Here is a 16871-nt window from a genome sequence, read left to right as displayed (position 1 = left end):
GCCCTATATGAAATGACAGACTATGGACACCCCCATGGAGGGCCTCACCCTCCCTGGGGGAATGAGGGGATAACGGGGGGGATGGGGGGAGGGCACGGGAGGAGGGGAGGGAAAGGGAGAGGGACCTCGTACTGACTTGTGAAGCAACCTTGTTTCTTATCTAAATTTAAAATGGAAAATAAAAAAATATTAATAAAAAGAAAAAGAAAAAAAGCATAACACATAACATAAATGTGAGTCTCTCCTGTCTATATTAATCACTGAAATGAAAAAAAAATGAACAAAAGAAAATTTTTAATTGGTTTCCTGTAATCTGTTTAAAAAATGTTAAGGCTTCAGTCGATAATGGAGTCTTGAGTTTGAAATAAACGTTATGTTGCTTTTAGCAGGAACTTGGCTAAATATTTTTTTTTTTGGTTTTTCGAGACAGGGTTTATCTGTATTGTTTTGGAGGCTGTCCTGGAACTCTCTGCAGACCAGGTTGACCTCGAACTCACCGAGATCCTCCTGCCTCTGCCTCCCGAGTGCTGAGATTAAAGGCGTGTGCCACCAATGCCTGGCCTTGGCTAAATATTAATTGGCATTACATTGGGTGTTTTTATGGTCAGGAAAATAAATCATTTCACATTATTTTTTTTTTACTTTTTAAAAATTTTTATTTTTAAATTTAAATTTAAATTAGAAACAAGATTGCTTTACATGTCATCCCAGGTCCCTCTCCCTTTCCCTCCTCTCCTCCCACACCCTCCCACCAACTACCCATACTCCCTCATTTCCCCAGGGAGGGCGAGGCCCTCCATGAGTGTCCATAGTCTGTCATTTCATCCAGGGCAGGGCCTAGACCCTCCCCCAAGAGTTCAGACTGAGAGTGCATCTCTCATTGTGGGATGGGCACCCAAAGTTCATTTGTATGCCAGGGATAAATACTGATCTTCTACCCAAGGCCCCATAGATTGCCTAGGCTTCCTCAATGACCCCCACATTCAGGATGTCTTTATCAGTCCCATGCTGGATTCCCAGGCATCAGTCTGGGATTCAAGAGCTCCCCCTTGTTCAGGTGAGCTGTTTCTGGGGGTTAAACCAGCCCAGTCTTAACCCCTTGCTCATCAGTCCGCCATCTCTGTCACTGGGTTCCTTGCATTCAGCTCAGTGTTTAGTTGTTGGAGTCTGCCTCTTCTTCCATCAGTCATTGGATGAAGGTTCTGTTTCCCAGACTCTCTGGCCGTGGGACTATAGGCTGGCACTCCCCAGATCTATGTCTGAATTTCATATATGAGAGAGTACGCATTATTTTAAAAGCCTTATTTTCTATTTGTATGTATGTTGGAGGCATGCAGTCATTCATGGGTGCATATATGTATGTGCACCTGTGCGTAGGTGCCTGTGGAAGCCATACTAGGGCACTAGGTTCCCAGGAACTGGAGTTCCATGGTTGTGGTTACTGGTAAACAAACTCAGGTCCTCTAGCAGAACAGTAAGTGTTCTGAACTGCTAAACCATCTCACAAGACTCATGTTACATTTTAAAGTGGAAAGGAAGATGGAATTAAGTTTTAAAATTTATGGTTTATTTTCTTGGATTATTTCTTTGGTGGAATATTCACATCACATTAATAATAATAGATATAAATCATTACCATGCAGACAGAATGTCACTGCAAATGCAAAAATTCTTTCCAGGAAAAAGTATAAAATATGTAATTATTTATGTTCTCTCTATATGACAAAGAAAGCCAACTCATGTGGTTATAATAGAGTGTGTATTGAACGGGTTGGCCTGTGCTTTTAGGTTTTCATGGTGTCCATTCCTAGTTTGTTGCTATATAAGTCTTGTAAGTTCAAGATTGCATGTTGTTGCTAATAATGCAAACACTGATTTAGATGTCTCCCTATAAATATATGTGTATTAATATGCTATGAAATATAAAATTATCCTTTTATGTAGAATTTATGTAGGCATCATAATTTCTATGACAGTTTACTTGCAAGAAGAAAATTAAGTAATTCAATGAATAATATGACTTCATTTTGTAAGCTTTGAAACTGGGGTCCTGACAGGCAAAAAGTTTGCCCCATAGTCACCTGAAGACAGAAGCCGAACTTGTACATATTAATTTTACTTTTGGTTCAGTGCTTTCTCAGCCTGATTTACACTTCTTGGTATGGTTTAGAACTTGATAAAATGTGTGGTTTTTCTAACTCCCATCTCTCTTTAGTGATGAAAAGAGAGAGGTGGTCTTATTTCTCTGGTGTTTACACACAACAGCAAACGGTTCCCTACCTTGGAGACTTTTGATCCAGCTTTCTATGGGTCATTCAAGCAAGGCTGTGTCTACTCCTCACTTATCCCTTTATGGCATGGGTTTTTTAAATGTTTTAATCATGCTCTGAGATGGCTCATTTAATTACATACTGAACCTCTGGTATGCAATTTTTATGTCTTCTTTGTCCTGGTCTGTCATGAGCTTCAATAACCATTCAGGAAAGTGTTCAAAGAAACTTACCTTGAAAAACTAGAATTTGTCCTCTCTCATGTTCACAAATTTGCTCAAAATTCTCTTCCTACTGCTTTTCTTCCCTTTTATTGTTATATAACTGAAAAGTTACCATACTATAAGATCTCCTGCCCCCAGACTACTTAGGATTATTTATTTATTTATCCAGCATTTGTTTATTTGTATGTATTTATGTGTTTGTGTTTTGTTTTTGTAGTGTTATTTTCATAGTTGGAAAACTGCATTTGAGGACAAGCATCTGAGTACATTTTCACTAACAGACTTGAGCAACACTTGTTTGTCTAACTTCTGGACTCTGGCCAACACAAAGGGACTGCTATCAGCTGAAATGGCATCTTCAAGCCCAGCCCAGTGTAGGTTATTAGGTTGTCCGTGCCCAAAATAATGACTTGTCCCCACACTTCATCCGGGGTGAATTAAAACAAAATTGTATAATAATTATAATCCCTTGAAGCAAAGCCAGCTGTGCAACTCCAGCCCATCATTCTTCAGTAATTCATATACAGTTCTTATTTTAACAGGACTGACTTGCAGAGGGCACTCACTTGGGATTGCTTAGCCAGCTGTACAACTTTTATTTTGAAGAAAAAAAAGTTGAGCCTCAGAACCAGCGGTTTTAAAGACAGGGAGGGACTTAGCCTTGCCGGCTTGACCAGCCTGTGGAAGGAGAGCTCTCATGGCTGCAATAACTTAGGGGGAGCTCCTACCTGGGTGTCGCTTGGGGTAGGAAGGTTTCTGTTTGTTTTGTTCTGTTTCCGAGGGTCCTGTGTGTTTCTCTTGCCTATATCAACGTGACTCCTGGTGGGTTTTGCACACCCTGCCCTGTGGGGGAGTGCCCCAACGTGCCTGTCTTATGTGGCCTCTATGGACACACTGCCCGGCTGGCAGAGAACAGGGAAGTCTTCTCCCAGCACCCAAAAAGAGAAAGAGGAAACTACCTTTTCCTTCTGGGCTCCTTGCAGCACAATAGCTTGGGATAAGCTTCCACATTCCTGCCCTGGATTTTCTGGACTGCTTTCCAGGAAGAAGTTAAAACTGCATCTTTAAATGGATGAGTATGTCACAATCAGGAAGAAACATCTCCAAAGACCCATCTTTAGGTAAGTCGTGCTTCATCCCAGGTGGCTGGGACTGTCAGCCACAATGGTTTCCCTCCTTCATCTTCAACTTGAGGAAGGTGGCATTAAACTACAGCAGAGCAACAAAGAGTGCCTCAAGTTTAACTTTGTGCATATGAAAGACATCCGTTTATTTTCTATTTTCTGAAGCTCGGTTCACAAGCTCTTATCAACCCCTCAAAATATGTTTTAAAAACATCTTAACTATTCAAGCATATGAGTGACAGGGCACTGGAAAAACTTTTGAAACGTTGTGCAATCTCCCCCCCCCCCACTGTTGCTGAGTGCTGCAGCATACTCTTCTAATTGGAAAACACTGTGCCTGCTTTTTTGAACTGATTACACTCAAGGGCAGGGTTTCTGTGCTATAAATGCTATGTCTTCCTGAAGTAGTGTGTTCTGAGATAAACTTGAAGTTGATAGCTTCTGTACTGGACTGTACATTTTCTAGATTCTTTGGGAATGTTAGGTGAACAGTTAGTGAAAGAATAGGCAAAGAGGAGGGCTGTAGTATGTAGAATGTATGACCAGGAAATTATGGGCGTACTAAAATGGACTCAGATCATATAGTTTATTTGATGTACATGAGGGAGATGTTATTTCTCTGGGAGGAGCAGTAGTTTCTACTTTTTTTTAAAGCTTGATTGTTTAATTATTTGTTGTGTTCTTTAGAATTTAGTATTGAAAATAAATAATTTTTAAGTAGAAAATAAACAATTTCTGCTTCTCAAAACAAAGGAGTTAAATGTCAACTCTCTGTTATCCCCTCCCCCAAATATTGTCAGCATGCAAAAACAGTAAAGGTTAACAATAGTAGATGCTAATCTCAAGTTGTTGATCTAGGGTTAAATTCAGAATAATAGAAATCTGTGGAACTGACTCCTGTTATTACTTCATCCTGAATATGGGTGGATCTTAAAGAGTTGAATTACAGAAAACGTGACCATTTTAAACACTAAGCAAATATTATTAGTTTCATCAATAGAAATAGTTTACCTCGGTGATGCTCAATGCAGTTCTAATATAAATCTGTGTTAAACATTTAGAAAGTAATTATACTTAAATCCATGCATATGAACTTAAGTATGTTGGACATCTCCTTCAGTGGGTAGCTGTAAATACTATATCCCAACTGCAATCAATAACTGTTCAAAAATGTCAAATTATCATCAAAATGGATATTTACCTCAGAGGTCTTCCAACCCAACACAATTAATTGCTGTTTCCTTCTATGTTCATGGGAGTTACAGGAACTACTCAGACAGAGATCTACTTTTCATTCAGAAGGCAAGGTGTGTTGGACAGAGGCAGCCCAACCTGGTCACCTCTTCTGTGCGTTTGGGGATGGAGGCAGATGGTTTTCATGTCAGATCCCCTTCCCTCTTCCAAGGGTATATGCTCAGGTGCTATTGCCAATAGGCTTCACCTTCAGCTGTCACGATATTTAAATACAAACAATTGGCTTTTTGTGAAAGGTAAGATCATTTTTACCCTAATAATTAGAAAAGAAAAACATGGTGGATTTAGATATTTGCTTCGTGTTCCTGGTGATCTCCGTGAATCCCCCTGATTACAATGAAGATGCATATAGGCAGTAGTTTAAATCAAGTATAGGAAACGGGTCAAGATAGGAAGCAGGAGTGAAATTTACTGATCAACTGACATGTGGGCACTGCAATTGCTGCGACTACACACGGTGATGATGAGAGATGGAAGCATATCTTAAGGGATTCATGTAATTAGTTATAATACCCCAGAGCAAGTATAGTTGGGCACGCACTTCCTAGTACCTATTTGCATTTTTAGGCAAGCTGGCCATTGAGGCAAACTCCAGTCTTGGCTATTTTTTCCTTGTCTCATGATCTTTCTCTTGGTACCTTGTCCCCTTGGATATCCTCCGGTTATACAGAGTCTCTCATTGGAATATCTTTTTGTCAGGCCAGGCTTTTCTTGTTAGTGATGGGCTCCAGACCTTTCTTTCCCAGTGTGTTTCTACCTGTTTCTCCTCTTCTCACGGGCTTTGCCTCTGGTTATCAGTCTACTTGATAAGAAAATCTGTTTCATATGTGCTAATGGGACCACATAAATTTAACAGAACTTTCATGAGCATAATATTTTAGCTGCTTATAAATACTTTATTTAAAGTTTTAGCAAGATAGTCAAGGTTTGGAACTTTTATTCTGAAATTTCAAATTTCTTTATATGGAATGATTTCTTCTTTAAAACTCACAGTTTAATACAACTCACCTGTAGTTCTCTGGCACACTTTGAGTTTATTAGAGATATTATCTTGTATATATGTAAGTGAACACGGCACTCAAATGACAGTACCTTACAGGAGGAAATAGTAACCTGGGAGAGACAGATATTATGAATAAATTATTCTGGATTTTAAGCGACCTTAGAGATAAAATAGAAAAAATATCTTGAAATTCATTTTTGAGCTGAATTAAGGTCAGTTTTATATCAGCATAATTACTGTAAATTTAAGAAATCAAAAACAATTCATTAAGCGGAAAAAATAAGTAGGTTTTGGAGTAATGCATGGGGCATACTGACATCCTATGGCTGGATTAGCAGGAATACAAATTGGTTTAGATCCTGTTTCTAAGAATGTAAAGGTCTCATACAATGAGAACTCCCAAAGTATCTCACATAGTAAGGCTATCAAATCCTCCTTATAAAGGACTTCTTTGGAATGAGAATACATACTTAAGTGGGGCAAAGAACAAAAGCAAAACCCCTTTAGTGATCAAGGCAGTAATTTATACTATCTTGTTCACAAATAGTGTATGTATTCTGGGACCAATAGAACTGCTCATTCCTGAGCATTTATGGTGTTTCCCTTATAACTCAAACTTATGCAGAGAAATGGAAATTCTTTTGTTCTAGGGAAACAATAAATATAAATAACACAGATCTCATTTTTCCCTGGGATCTGATACCTGACCCTTTTATCTCTTCCTCATTTATCATTTTACTGAGCATCATCAATTTATATTTTAATGTTACAAAATTTAACACAATCACATGAACGACCATTGTGTAACTTTAGTAAAATAATTGCAGAAAACACTTCCATATTATCAAATTCTTATTATTTAGTAAGCTTTCTCTAGTGCCATGTGATGGACCAACCTTAGGCTCTGATATCAAGAAAACTGTTTTCCCTATCAAGTTCCAACTGTAAAACTATTTCTTCTTTGAATGTCATTGCCATGCAGAGTTTAAGCATAGCTTTTGCTATGAGATCACGTCCTGGTTAACTTCATACCACCCTTGTCTCCCAATTTTACTGCATGGGAATTCTCCCATTGTCGTTCTTAGCAGCGGATAGTTAATGTGAACTGTAAGGATTTTTACAAGTTAAATGTTTGTGTTGTTTGGGAGCAAAACCTTTGAACTTAGAGTTCAAAAATGGGTAAGCTATTTTTTGTGGGGATTTTCCATTAGAAGTGCCATTGAAAAAGGCATGAACAAAATCAAACTACACAAATAGTTTTTCATCAGTCCTAGCAATGAGAACTGCTCTTTTCATCTGGGATCTGAGACACCGAAGTATGATTATGCCAGGCCAAAGACTAATGAAAGTCATGTTGAGATCTTCCCAGCCTCCCAGCCTGTAGAACATGCTGTTTCTTCTCTTTATGTGTTTTCAAAAGTTTTATTTTTACTAGTATCTGTTAACAGTGGAATTCTGAGTGTGTTTTTGGCAGACATGTTCTGTTCACATAGAAATGTTGAATTCAATAGGATGGAATGACAAAACCTATAAAAAGATCCTAATTTTGTTTGTGGGTCTATTAGCAAAGTTCTGTCATTTATGGTTTATAAAGGAATATTACAAAAAGTTATGTATTTATTTGAAGTATCTACCATATATTTAATACCAAAAAATCTTTTTGAGTACAAGCATTGTTTTTTATTCCTATGCTTTAGATCAATATATAAACAATATTATCAAAACCCACATGTAATGATGATACCACCTTTCAGATTTTTATACATTAATAATGGAGGGGCACTGGACTACAGTAGTTTTTCACTAGGCAAGGTGTCCACATGAAACTCAGTTATTATGATTTTTTCCAGATAGGTACATTTCCTGCAGTGCTTGCAGTACAAGTAAAAATAACTTAAACAAATTGTGTAAAATATAAAAACTTGAAAATTTAAAGCAATTATGATGCATTACTGGATGCTTTTGTTCCATAAATACTTATGTGTTTGGTATTCTTTAATTGAAATGTCTTTTGAGTGCCTTCCTTACACCATAAATATATAATTTTGAGAAAAATACATTGTAGTATAGTACAAGCTCATCAGAGTATAGGAAGTTACATAGAAGAAAAAGAAGTATAAATGTCAACTGATGAAATGGAAAAATGCATAAAATATCCTTCTCCTATAGCTGAAGTTTTCCTATAGGATATGGCTCTATGTGAATCATAGATAACATAATGTAAACATAATATAATCCTGTATTTGCGAATGTAATTTTCTGTGTTTGCTTTCAAGATGTGTCTTAAAATTGGCTTAGGTATAAAAGAGAGATCCAGGCATGGTGATTACATGAGACCCTATCTTGAAAAACTGGAAGAGAGAAAGGTAGCATGGGAATTTGTAAGGGAGACCCAGTCATTGGAAACTTAATTTTAGAGCTTTCCAAACATGTGAATGCTGTTTTTTATGTAGGTGATGAATACAAGAACAGAATGGTTACAGGTAAATTTTTACCCTTCCCCATTAAAGATACTTATAAAACTAAGACTGTGTGTGTGTGTGTGTGTGTGTGTGTGTGTGTGTGTCTGTGTGTGTGTTGGCCTGGGCACACATGGTGCATGTGTAGAAGCCAGAGGGTGCCCTCAGCTACTTTTCTCTATTGCCCTCTACCTTATATTTTGGGGTGGAGTCTCTCACTGAGCCTAGAGCTCACTTTGCTAGTAGTGAATCCTGGAATCTCCTGTCTCCACTTTCCAGTACTGGAGTTACCAGCATGTGCCAACACTGGCTTTTATGTATATGCTGAGGGCCCAACCTTACTGTGTAGCAAGTACTTACACTCTGAACAATGAGAATGAATTTAAAGTTTAAAACACTATACAACTGTGATTCTCAACCTTCCTAATGCTGTTACCCTTTAACACAGTTTCTCATGTTGTGGTGACCCCAATCATAAAATTATCTAAGTTATTACTTTACAGCTGTAATTTTGCTACTATTATGAATCATAATGTAAATATTTTTGGTGATAGAGGTTTGCCAAGGGGATCATGACCCACAGGTTGAGAACTAGAGCATGGTTTTAATTAACAAAACAACTCAATTCTAAAATTGATATATTTACTGAAAATTAATCTTTTTGTTGTGTAAGTCAAGAGGGTGACTGATAGCTAGATGCATTGTATATAGAGGACAAGGAATGGATACAAATTGATCTTTAACATAATTTATAAAAGTCAAAGCAAAATAAAACACATTGAAATAAATGCAAGGCAGGTAACGGTTAGTATTCAAAAGTGATCAGACATTAGTGTGTCACTCTAAATTTAAGTGATCATAATCAATTATAAATTATATTTTGTTTTATATTTTAGTTTGGCCTTGCTGTCTTCATCAGAGGCCTAAATATTAATACTAGTGACTAACTTTCATCTAACACTTTATAGGAAAGTTATATGCATGTAGTATTCTAGACAACATCATCATAGGGATGAAGTTCAAAATGAATGATTTCAGCCATGGAGCCAAGGCAGGAGCAGACTGAAGCATGGGAAAATGTCCCTTATTCAACTGCACACATCTTGTTTCACAGGCTAGACAGCTTGCTGATACTTGAGGTTATTTTGGGAGTTTGGTATGATTTAGAAATGGCTTTTGAAAGATCTGGAATGTTTGAAATGAGGAAAATCAAGATTATTCACGTAGAATAATCTATTTAATGGTCTCACATAATCTGGACATTCTTATATTTTGAGTAATTAGCCTTCTGTGGATTTTGTTTAAGTAAAAATCAGGAGCAGAACATCATACCGATAGATGCTTGTTAAAAAGATGACCTGTGGGTCTGTAGACAGGGGATAACTTTAAAGATGTCTGTAGTATTTATAAACCAAGCCTCTTCAGTTCTGTGCCTGGACATAACATAGTTTTGACAGTTTGTTCTCATGGGAAAGATTCAGTTTATTTATGAGTTTGATTACGGCTGCTTGGACATGAGCTCTAATTTCCTGAATTGGAGCTGCTGGAAGTGGAAAGATGCCACAGTTCATCAGAAGAGACCAATCTCTCTTCTCCATGCATTGTCTTTGCACTATCCATTCCGCCCCTTCAGAGCCATGCTTTTTGTTTTGAACAGGCTTTATTTCTTAGTTGAATGTGTGTCCATTTCCAATGTTTTTGTGACTCAAAAACAGTGTGTGTGTGTGTGTGTGTGCTCTCTTTGTGCATATATGGAGACCACATGTTGACATCAGGATGTCTTCCTCAATTGATTCTCCACTTTATTTTATGAAACTTGGACCTTCTTGTTTTGGCAAGACTGACTAGATAGTGAGCCCTCAGGCCTGCCTCAGCACTCCAGTTCTGGGCTTACAAGCATGTTCTGTCATGTCTGACATTTTGCCATAAAGTGGGGATCTTAATTTGACTTTTCATGCTCTCTGTGCCATGTCTTTACTGATTATTTATTAGCCAGCTGTATATAGGCACAGGGAATTATTATCTTTTAGCATAAAATCGCTTCAGCTTTAAAAACTATTACTTTTTAATTTGACTATTTTCAGGATCAAAGAGTTTGGAACAAATTGATTAAACATCTGTGATAATGAAAGAAAGTTGTGTCATTAACACAGGGCAGTGACAATTTTATGAGTTCCAATTAAGGAAAGAACAGAAAGTTTCACTAGGTCAATTCACTTTTAAATTATATCATTAAATCAAAAGTTTGGATGAAAGTAGATATACACGAAAATCTGGGAACTATTGTTTGTTAGAGATCACTAATAAAGTTGCCAAATACTCATGTCTCCTCCAGCAGTGCAGTGATGTTTCTGTTTAACACATAAACCAAACATGGGAAAGAAGGTCCACAGCTCAGCACTTGTTATTTGGTCCAACTGATTCTGGTTGTTTGTAACCATAAAATCCCTTGGCATTTTCATCTACATCCTTCTTACACAGTTCCTCCATGTTATATCATAATTACATGAATGAGTAGATTGAATTTCTTAAAAAAATTCTCAGATTCCTAAGGCTAGAGTCAAAATTAAATCGTTTGTAATAACTCATAACTTCTAAGAAAATGTGCTTCATAAGTCAGAAAGTACTTACTAAAGTTTCAAATGTAAAACAGAAAGAATTCAGCACAGTCTTACAAATAGATGAAGCAGTACTTGTAGTCAATAACAGAAGAAGTTTGCTTTCTTGCTTTTAGAAACACTTAAAGAGGGGCTTGGAAGATGGCTCGTTGAGTAAGATCATTTGCTGCTCTTTAGGAGGACTGGAGTTTGGTTCTCAGCACCTACATGGTGGCTTATGGTCATTCATAACTCCAGTTCCATGGGATCTGGTACACTCCTTGACTCCCTTGGGTACTGCTTGTATGTGGTACACATACATACATAAAGTGAAACCACTCATACATGGAGGGTATTATAATTTTTTTTAAAAAATCACTGAAATGGGGATGGCTGAAAAGGGAGCTCAGTAATGAAGAGCAAAAACTTGTTGCTCTTGATGGGGGCCCAGGTCAATCAATCACCGAAGGCAATGACATTCACTCTTTCTAAGTCTTCCCAAAATATGCTTATAATGACACTCATCTTGGGGTGGAGGTTGGAGTTGAATGGTCCCAATGATCACAAAGCTGGATTTGAACTCAGTGAGGCTTTCTTGTGGTCAAATGAATCATTTACTCAGGGTGGCTACATAATTTAACTTTCTTGCAGTGCACCTCTAAGATCTCTTCATGGAATAGCCTGGAAAAATTATTACCATCGTTGTAGGAAGCAGAAGTTGAAATATTTCTTTTTGTGGGTTCCAAAGGAAACTTATTGAGTCACATTGCCACTACTATAATGGGAAGATCAAAAAGTCATATAACATGATCAGGGGTCCTGTGGTAGCCCATAATGCCAAAGGGCCATACGCATAAAAAAACACAGAATTAGGTGAAATACTTCAGTACACTTTCTCTGAAAGTACTTACGTTTGTTTTTTCTTCTGATGATTCTTTTCCTTAATTAAACTCTAGTTTATTCATCCACTGAAGGGAAAGTGGATCATCAAATCTTTCATGCTATAAAGTAGCCCCAGTAATTACTAAGGATAGGAAAAATTATTAACAGAGTAGTGCGGTTCAGATGGGTGTTGGTTGGATAATGGGTCATATGTGGTGCACCTAATTCCCAGGTGACAACATACTTTAGATGCCTAGTTAAAATATTTTAATAAGTTTAAAGTTTAAAGTCATCTTAATTGCATACAACATTAGTTATTTTACTGATAATGACTATCCATGTTTCCCCGGCTCCTTTGGATAATTGACCTTCATTAAGTAACTTGCTAACACACCTGAGGAAATGAGTTATTTTAATGGAAGCTGGAGAATTAATTATATAATTTCAGGCAATTCAACTCTAATTCTATTAATCATATGATCTGGACATCAGTTTTGGAAGAAACAACAGGAACACAGCTTTCACATATGCATTAAACTGGTATCTCAGTCATAGCCATAATGTGCATTTTTCTTGGTTTAAAGTTTAGTAACTTTTTTCCAAATACATTCTATATATAATAGGTTCATGGTAATGATTTCTGTTCCTGGACTGTCCCAAATATCACTGCAAAAGCAAATATGTTTGTGAAAGCTACAAATCTGATAACCTCTCTTTTGAATCAGTGACACACAGAATGGATATTTTCACCATTGCCCGAATCACATCTTACAAAACAAAACAAAAAGAACAAAGCTCCCGGCATTAGCCTCAGAGATGCTGGTTCACCAGATCTCGGGATAGAAAGCTTTGATGTATTTCTGAAGCTCCCCAGGTTTGTGTTAGTGCAGAGCTCTATGTGGGCCTGTTTCCTTGAATGATAGAATTCAAAGAATTCTTCAAAGAATTAATTCTACTGATAAAGTTAATACACACTAGAAATGAAAGATCTGGAAAATTAATGCACAGACTAGACAGGAAAGATCTGGAAGCACTCTTAATGGCATCAGAAAATTACTGGAAAAGGAAGCCAAACTTTTCTTTCTCTTTTTCCTTAAAACAGTCTCTGAGCCTAGTTGGTGACAGGCACCTCTGAGTCTAGGATCCAGGAGGTGAAGGCAGGAGGATTGTATGCTTCTGTGTGTGAGCCTGCCATAAAAGGGATTTAAAGAAAATATTTTTTTAGAAATATAACAATCTGTTAGGTTTAGTACCTCTACGATTTTGCCTTTTAAAATTCCTTTGTGTATCTCTCTGTGTGCATGTATGTGTGTGTATGTGTGTGTGTGTGTGTGTGTGTGTGTGTGTGTGTGTGTTGGTACTCATGTGTGCCTGTGAATGTGCATATGAAGGTGCCAGAACTCCATACGTGGAGTTCAGAGGACAACACTGGGTGTCAATCTTCATTGTTCACCTTGTGCGTGAACAGAATCTCTGTTGCTCTTTGAGTGCATGGTCATTGAGCTTTCAGAGACTATCTTGTTTCTACTTATGGCCTTCACAGAAGTTCTGGGTTTATGGATGGCTAAGTTACTGTGTCATCTTTTGTGTGGCTTATGTGAATCCTAATTAAGATTCTTAAGCTTGTGTAGCAAATGCATTCACTGAATTGTCTACCAAGCCCTCTCCTCTTAAAAAATTCTTAAATGTATTTTACTGATGTAGATCTACAAGGCTACCAGGAGCTCCAACATAACAGCTCTCAGCTTTGGCTGTATCTTGAAATAATCAGAGACTCAGAAGAAAAATCCAAATGCACAGTGTCTTAGTTAATTTTCTGTTGCTTTGATAAAATTCCCCCATGAAAGGGTTATTTTTGCTCATAGTTCAAGGGTATAATCCCTCATGAAGAGGTAGTCTTGGCTTCAAGAGCTTGAGATTTCTGCACACAATGCATCCATAGCCAGGAAGAAGAGATCAATGAATGCAAGCCAAGCCCAGTGATTGGCACCACACAGTTTTAGGGTGGATGTTTCCACCTCAGTTAAACTGATCAAACTAATATCTCATAGGCATGGACTGAGGCTAACATGGTCTAGATAATCCCTCATGAGTATACTCAGTAGTTTGTTTCCTATGTGATTTTGGGCCATCTCAAGTTGTTAATATTAACCTTCCTTGCTGGTGTTACAAGTAATATTTTCTGAGTCAGACAAATGCATCAAAGTCTTCTTAAATTCTCTACTTTTCTTCTATGTAGTCAATTTTGACAATTCCAATTCCAGCCATAAAAAGAGGCTTATGAGAAAGGCAGTGGCAAAAAGGGATGGTGGCCCACTTATTTAAGAGTGCCCTTTGAAGAAAGATTTCTGATGGCAAGTGGAAGAAGGAAAGGACACCTAAAGTCTGAGAGAGTAAGTAAAGGCAGGGGCTGAAAGTGTTTGGGAACGTTTTGTGACTAGGGAGACTTTCTGACTGGCCAGCACCCAGAGCAGAATGAGTATCCCTGGGTGAGAGATAATGGCTGATAATTTGGAGCAAACTAGAGTCTTGAGGCTGACTACATGCACTCTGTAGATAAGTGTTGCCACTTTAGTGATATGATGTCAAACCTGAACTGAGCTCAACATTTTTGTAATATCATGTCCTTTTGTCCTAGGACACCACTGCCCTGACACACTAGGAGCAAAGCCTTATGTTTCTAGTGCTGATTCCTGTATTTACTCCTCCATTTCAAAGTTTGGCAGATGATCTTGTACTTATTTTGTTTAGTGGTTCTCAAAATGTTTTCAATTTACAGCTCTCATTAATGTCCTTAGAAAGCTGTGTTTGGAAGAAACTCTAGTTACCTCAAAATTTCTCCCAAATTTTCCTGCTCCATTTTCTAAAACCCACTTACTTTTGTTTTTCTCCTTTAACTAATTATTTTCTTATTTTTATTATCTGGAAGATAGCTTGACCCCAAGAAATGTTTCCACAGCTAATATTTTCCCTCTCATCTCAGAGAAACAAAGTTGCTTAGCTGGAGAATAGTGAATGTTTATTATGTAATCGTGATGATGTGAGTTTAAAAAAAAGAAGAAATATTTTGAAAAGATTGAGAAACAATGAACAACGTCATATTATTGAAACAGCTGAGGATAAATGAAGAAATAACAGATGGGAGTTCCGTGGGATTGTCACACCCAGGTGTCACTGTGCACACTAAGTGGGTTGTCTGTTATCTAGATCCTGAGTCTTTCCTTCCATTTCATCTTGAAAGGACTTTTTTCCAGCATTGCCTTTAAGTTCATACTTACTGAAAAACAGTCTAAAATCTGCAATAAATGCTGTTTGAGCAGTAATAGCTTAAAGTTTTGTAGAATCCTATATAAGACTTTTAGTTTAAATTTTATATGCCTGTCTTATTGTTTGCTTGTGAAGTAGCAAGATTCCAGCTTCAAGGTGAAGAAGCAAAGGGTCAAGAGGGTCACAGGAAGCTAGAGGAAGAGATAATTAAAAGTAATGACACTAGGAACAAACAGATAAGTGAGTTTGCCATTAGAGGCTTTTCCTCACAGTGGATAGGATTAAGAGACAAGAAGGATAATTCACAACTATGTGATTCTTGACTGAGGTTTAGTGCTCTCTCTCTCTCTCTCTCTCTCTCTCTCCATCTCTCTCTCTCTCCATCTCTCTCTCTCTCTCTCTCTCTCTCTCTCTCTCTCTCTCTCTCTTTTTCTCTCTGTGCTAGCCAATGAAATCATTTGAGTAAAAAAAAAGTAACTTTGCTTTTCTGAATTGTGTAATGCACTTGATTTCTGTGGAAGCTTTCTCTTGAAGAGATGGAGAGGTAAACAAAAAGCCACAGTCTTGTGATTTACTGTTGTAACTGTACAAACATGGATTTTACAGGACACATATGATGCTCCTACTAGGAATTAGAGGACACAGAGTACTGTCTTCAGATGAAGAAGGAGGAGGGGGAAAAGATAAAGTTCAGGCTGTTGCTTTGAAAGCGTTTCCAAACAGAAGAGATTTGTTGCTATCATAACCTAAACAACCATTTCCCAAGCCACAGAAAGACCCTGGAGATATTCGAGGATGTGGCTATTTGGATGTGCAACACAATACTCAGTTGCATTATGACTTCATTAATGGAAATGACTAAAATTGAGAAGGAGTCATTCTATTTATCTATGTTTCAGTCAGTTCCTTCCATGAATGCCCTGAAATCCAAAGGGCTGAAAACTCACTTTAAAACTTTAATTTACTTATAATTATTCTTGAGCTCCGCAAAGGCTCCATGTTTGTTTTGTTTCATTTTCTGTTTATTTGTCTTAAACTGTTTTATCTTACTTCTTTAAATATCATGCTAGGAATTTCTTTTCTAAAGAGCAAAAGAAAATCTCACAGTGTACCAGACAAACTGTAGACTGCCCCTTGAAGGCTCTTTCTTCTCTTTTAAGATTCTGATGTTGAGGATACTGAGGCTTAGCGGGTAAGAGAACTTGCTATGTAATCATGAAGACCTGAGTTCAGATCCCCACAAAAGGTGGCATGTGGCCAAACACACCTGTAATCCCATCAATAAGGGACAGAGACAAGATCCTGTGTGCTCACTGGCTATGTTGCCAGGCTGAAATAATGAGCTTCAGTTTTGATTAAAGACGTTATCTCAAGGGTTAAAATACAAAAAAGAAGCCCAACCTCCTTTTCTGGCCTCTGCATGAAAACACACAGGCACCCATATACATCAATGTATAACACACACAAGCACACACATGCACGCACACACTCATGAAACAAAAAGAAAAAGATTTAGAAATCTTTACAAAACCTATATATTTGTTACTGAGGAGTGGTGAAGACATAATTGACTTTCCTGGGGTAATTCATTGTTTAATGGTGCTGGTTGTAACAACAATCTGCCTAAATTTGGTATTAATCTAAATATAGAAAAACACTTCCAATCATACTCTAGGACCTATATATCTGTAAGGAACATCCACTATGCTAAACAGGACAGGCAAAGCCTCCTCCTGCCTTTTGGCCAGTGTCTACGCTGCTGAAGTGGAAACTGAGCTGCTGAGATGGAAT

The 16871-nt window shown here is 37.6% G+C and overlaps 1 protein-coding gene across 8 annotated transcripts in view; it reads left to right on the top strand.

Annotated features, from left to right (window-relative positions):
* Pde1a (phosphodiesterase 1A) overlaps window positions 1-16871 on the top strand; it is a 273639-nt gene that overhangs the window by 89787 nt on the left and 166981 nt on the right. Inside the window, exon 1 of one of the 8 annotated variants that reach the window (XM_013121189.3) lies at window positions 3124-3615. The exons of the other annotated variants lie outside the window; for them this stretch is intronic. Within the exon in view, the coding sequence (XP_012976643.1) occupies window positions 3563-3615 (53 nt within the window). The 5' untranslated portion in view covers window positions 3124-3562. Of the gene's footprint in view, window positions 1-3123; window positions 3616-16871 lie in introns of those variants that run through there. 8 annotated transcript variants of the gene reach the window in all.

Source organism: Mesocricetus auratus, unplaced genomic scaffold (assembly GCF_017639785.1).
Source record: "Mesocricetus auratus isolate SY011 unplaced genomic scaffold, BCM_Maur_2.0 Super-Scaffold_100004, whole genome shotgun sequence".
Taxonomy (NCBI): Eukaryota; Metazoa; Chordata; class Mammalia; order Rodentia; family Cricetidae; genus Mesocricetus; species Mesocricetus auratus.
This window is presented reverse-complemented; position numbering and strand designations above follow the sequence as displayed.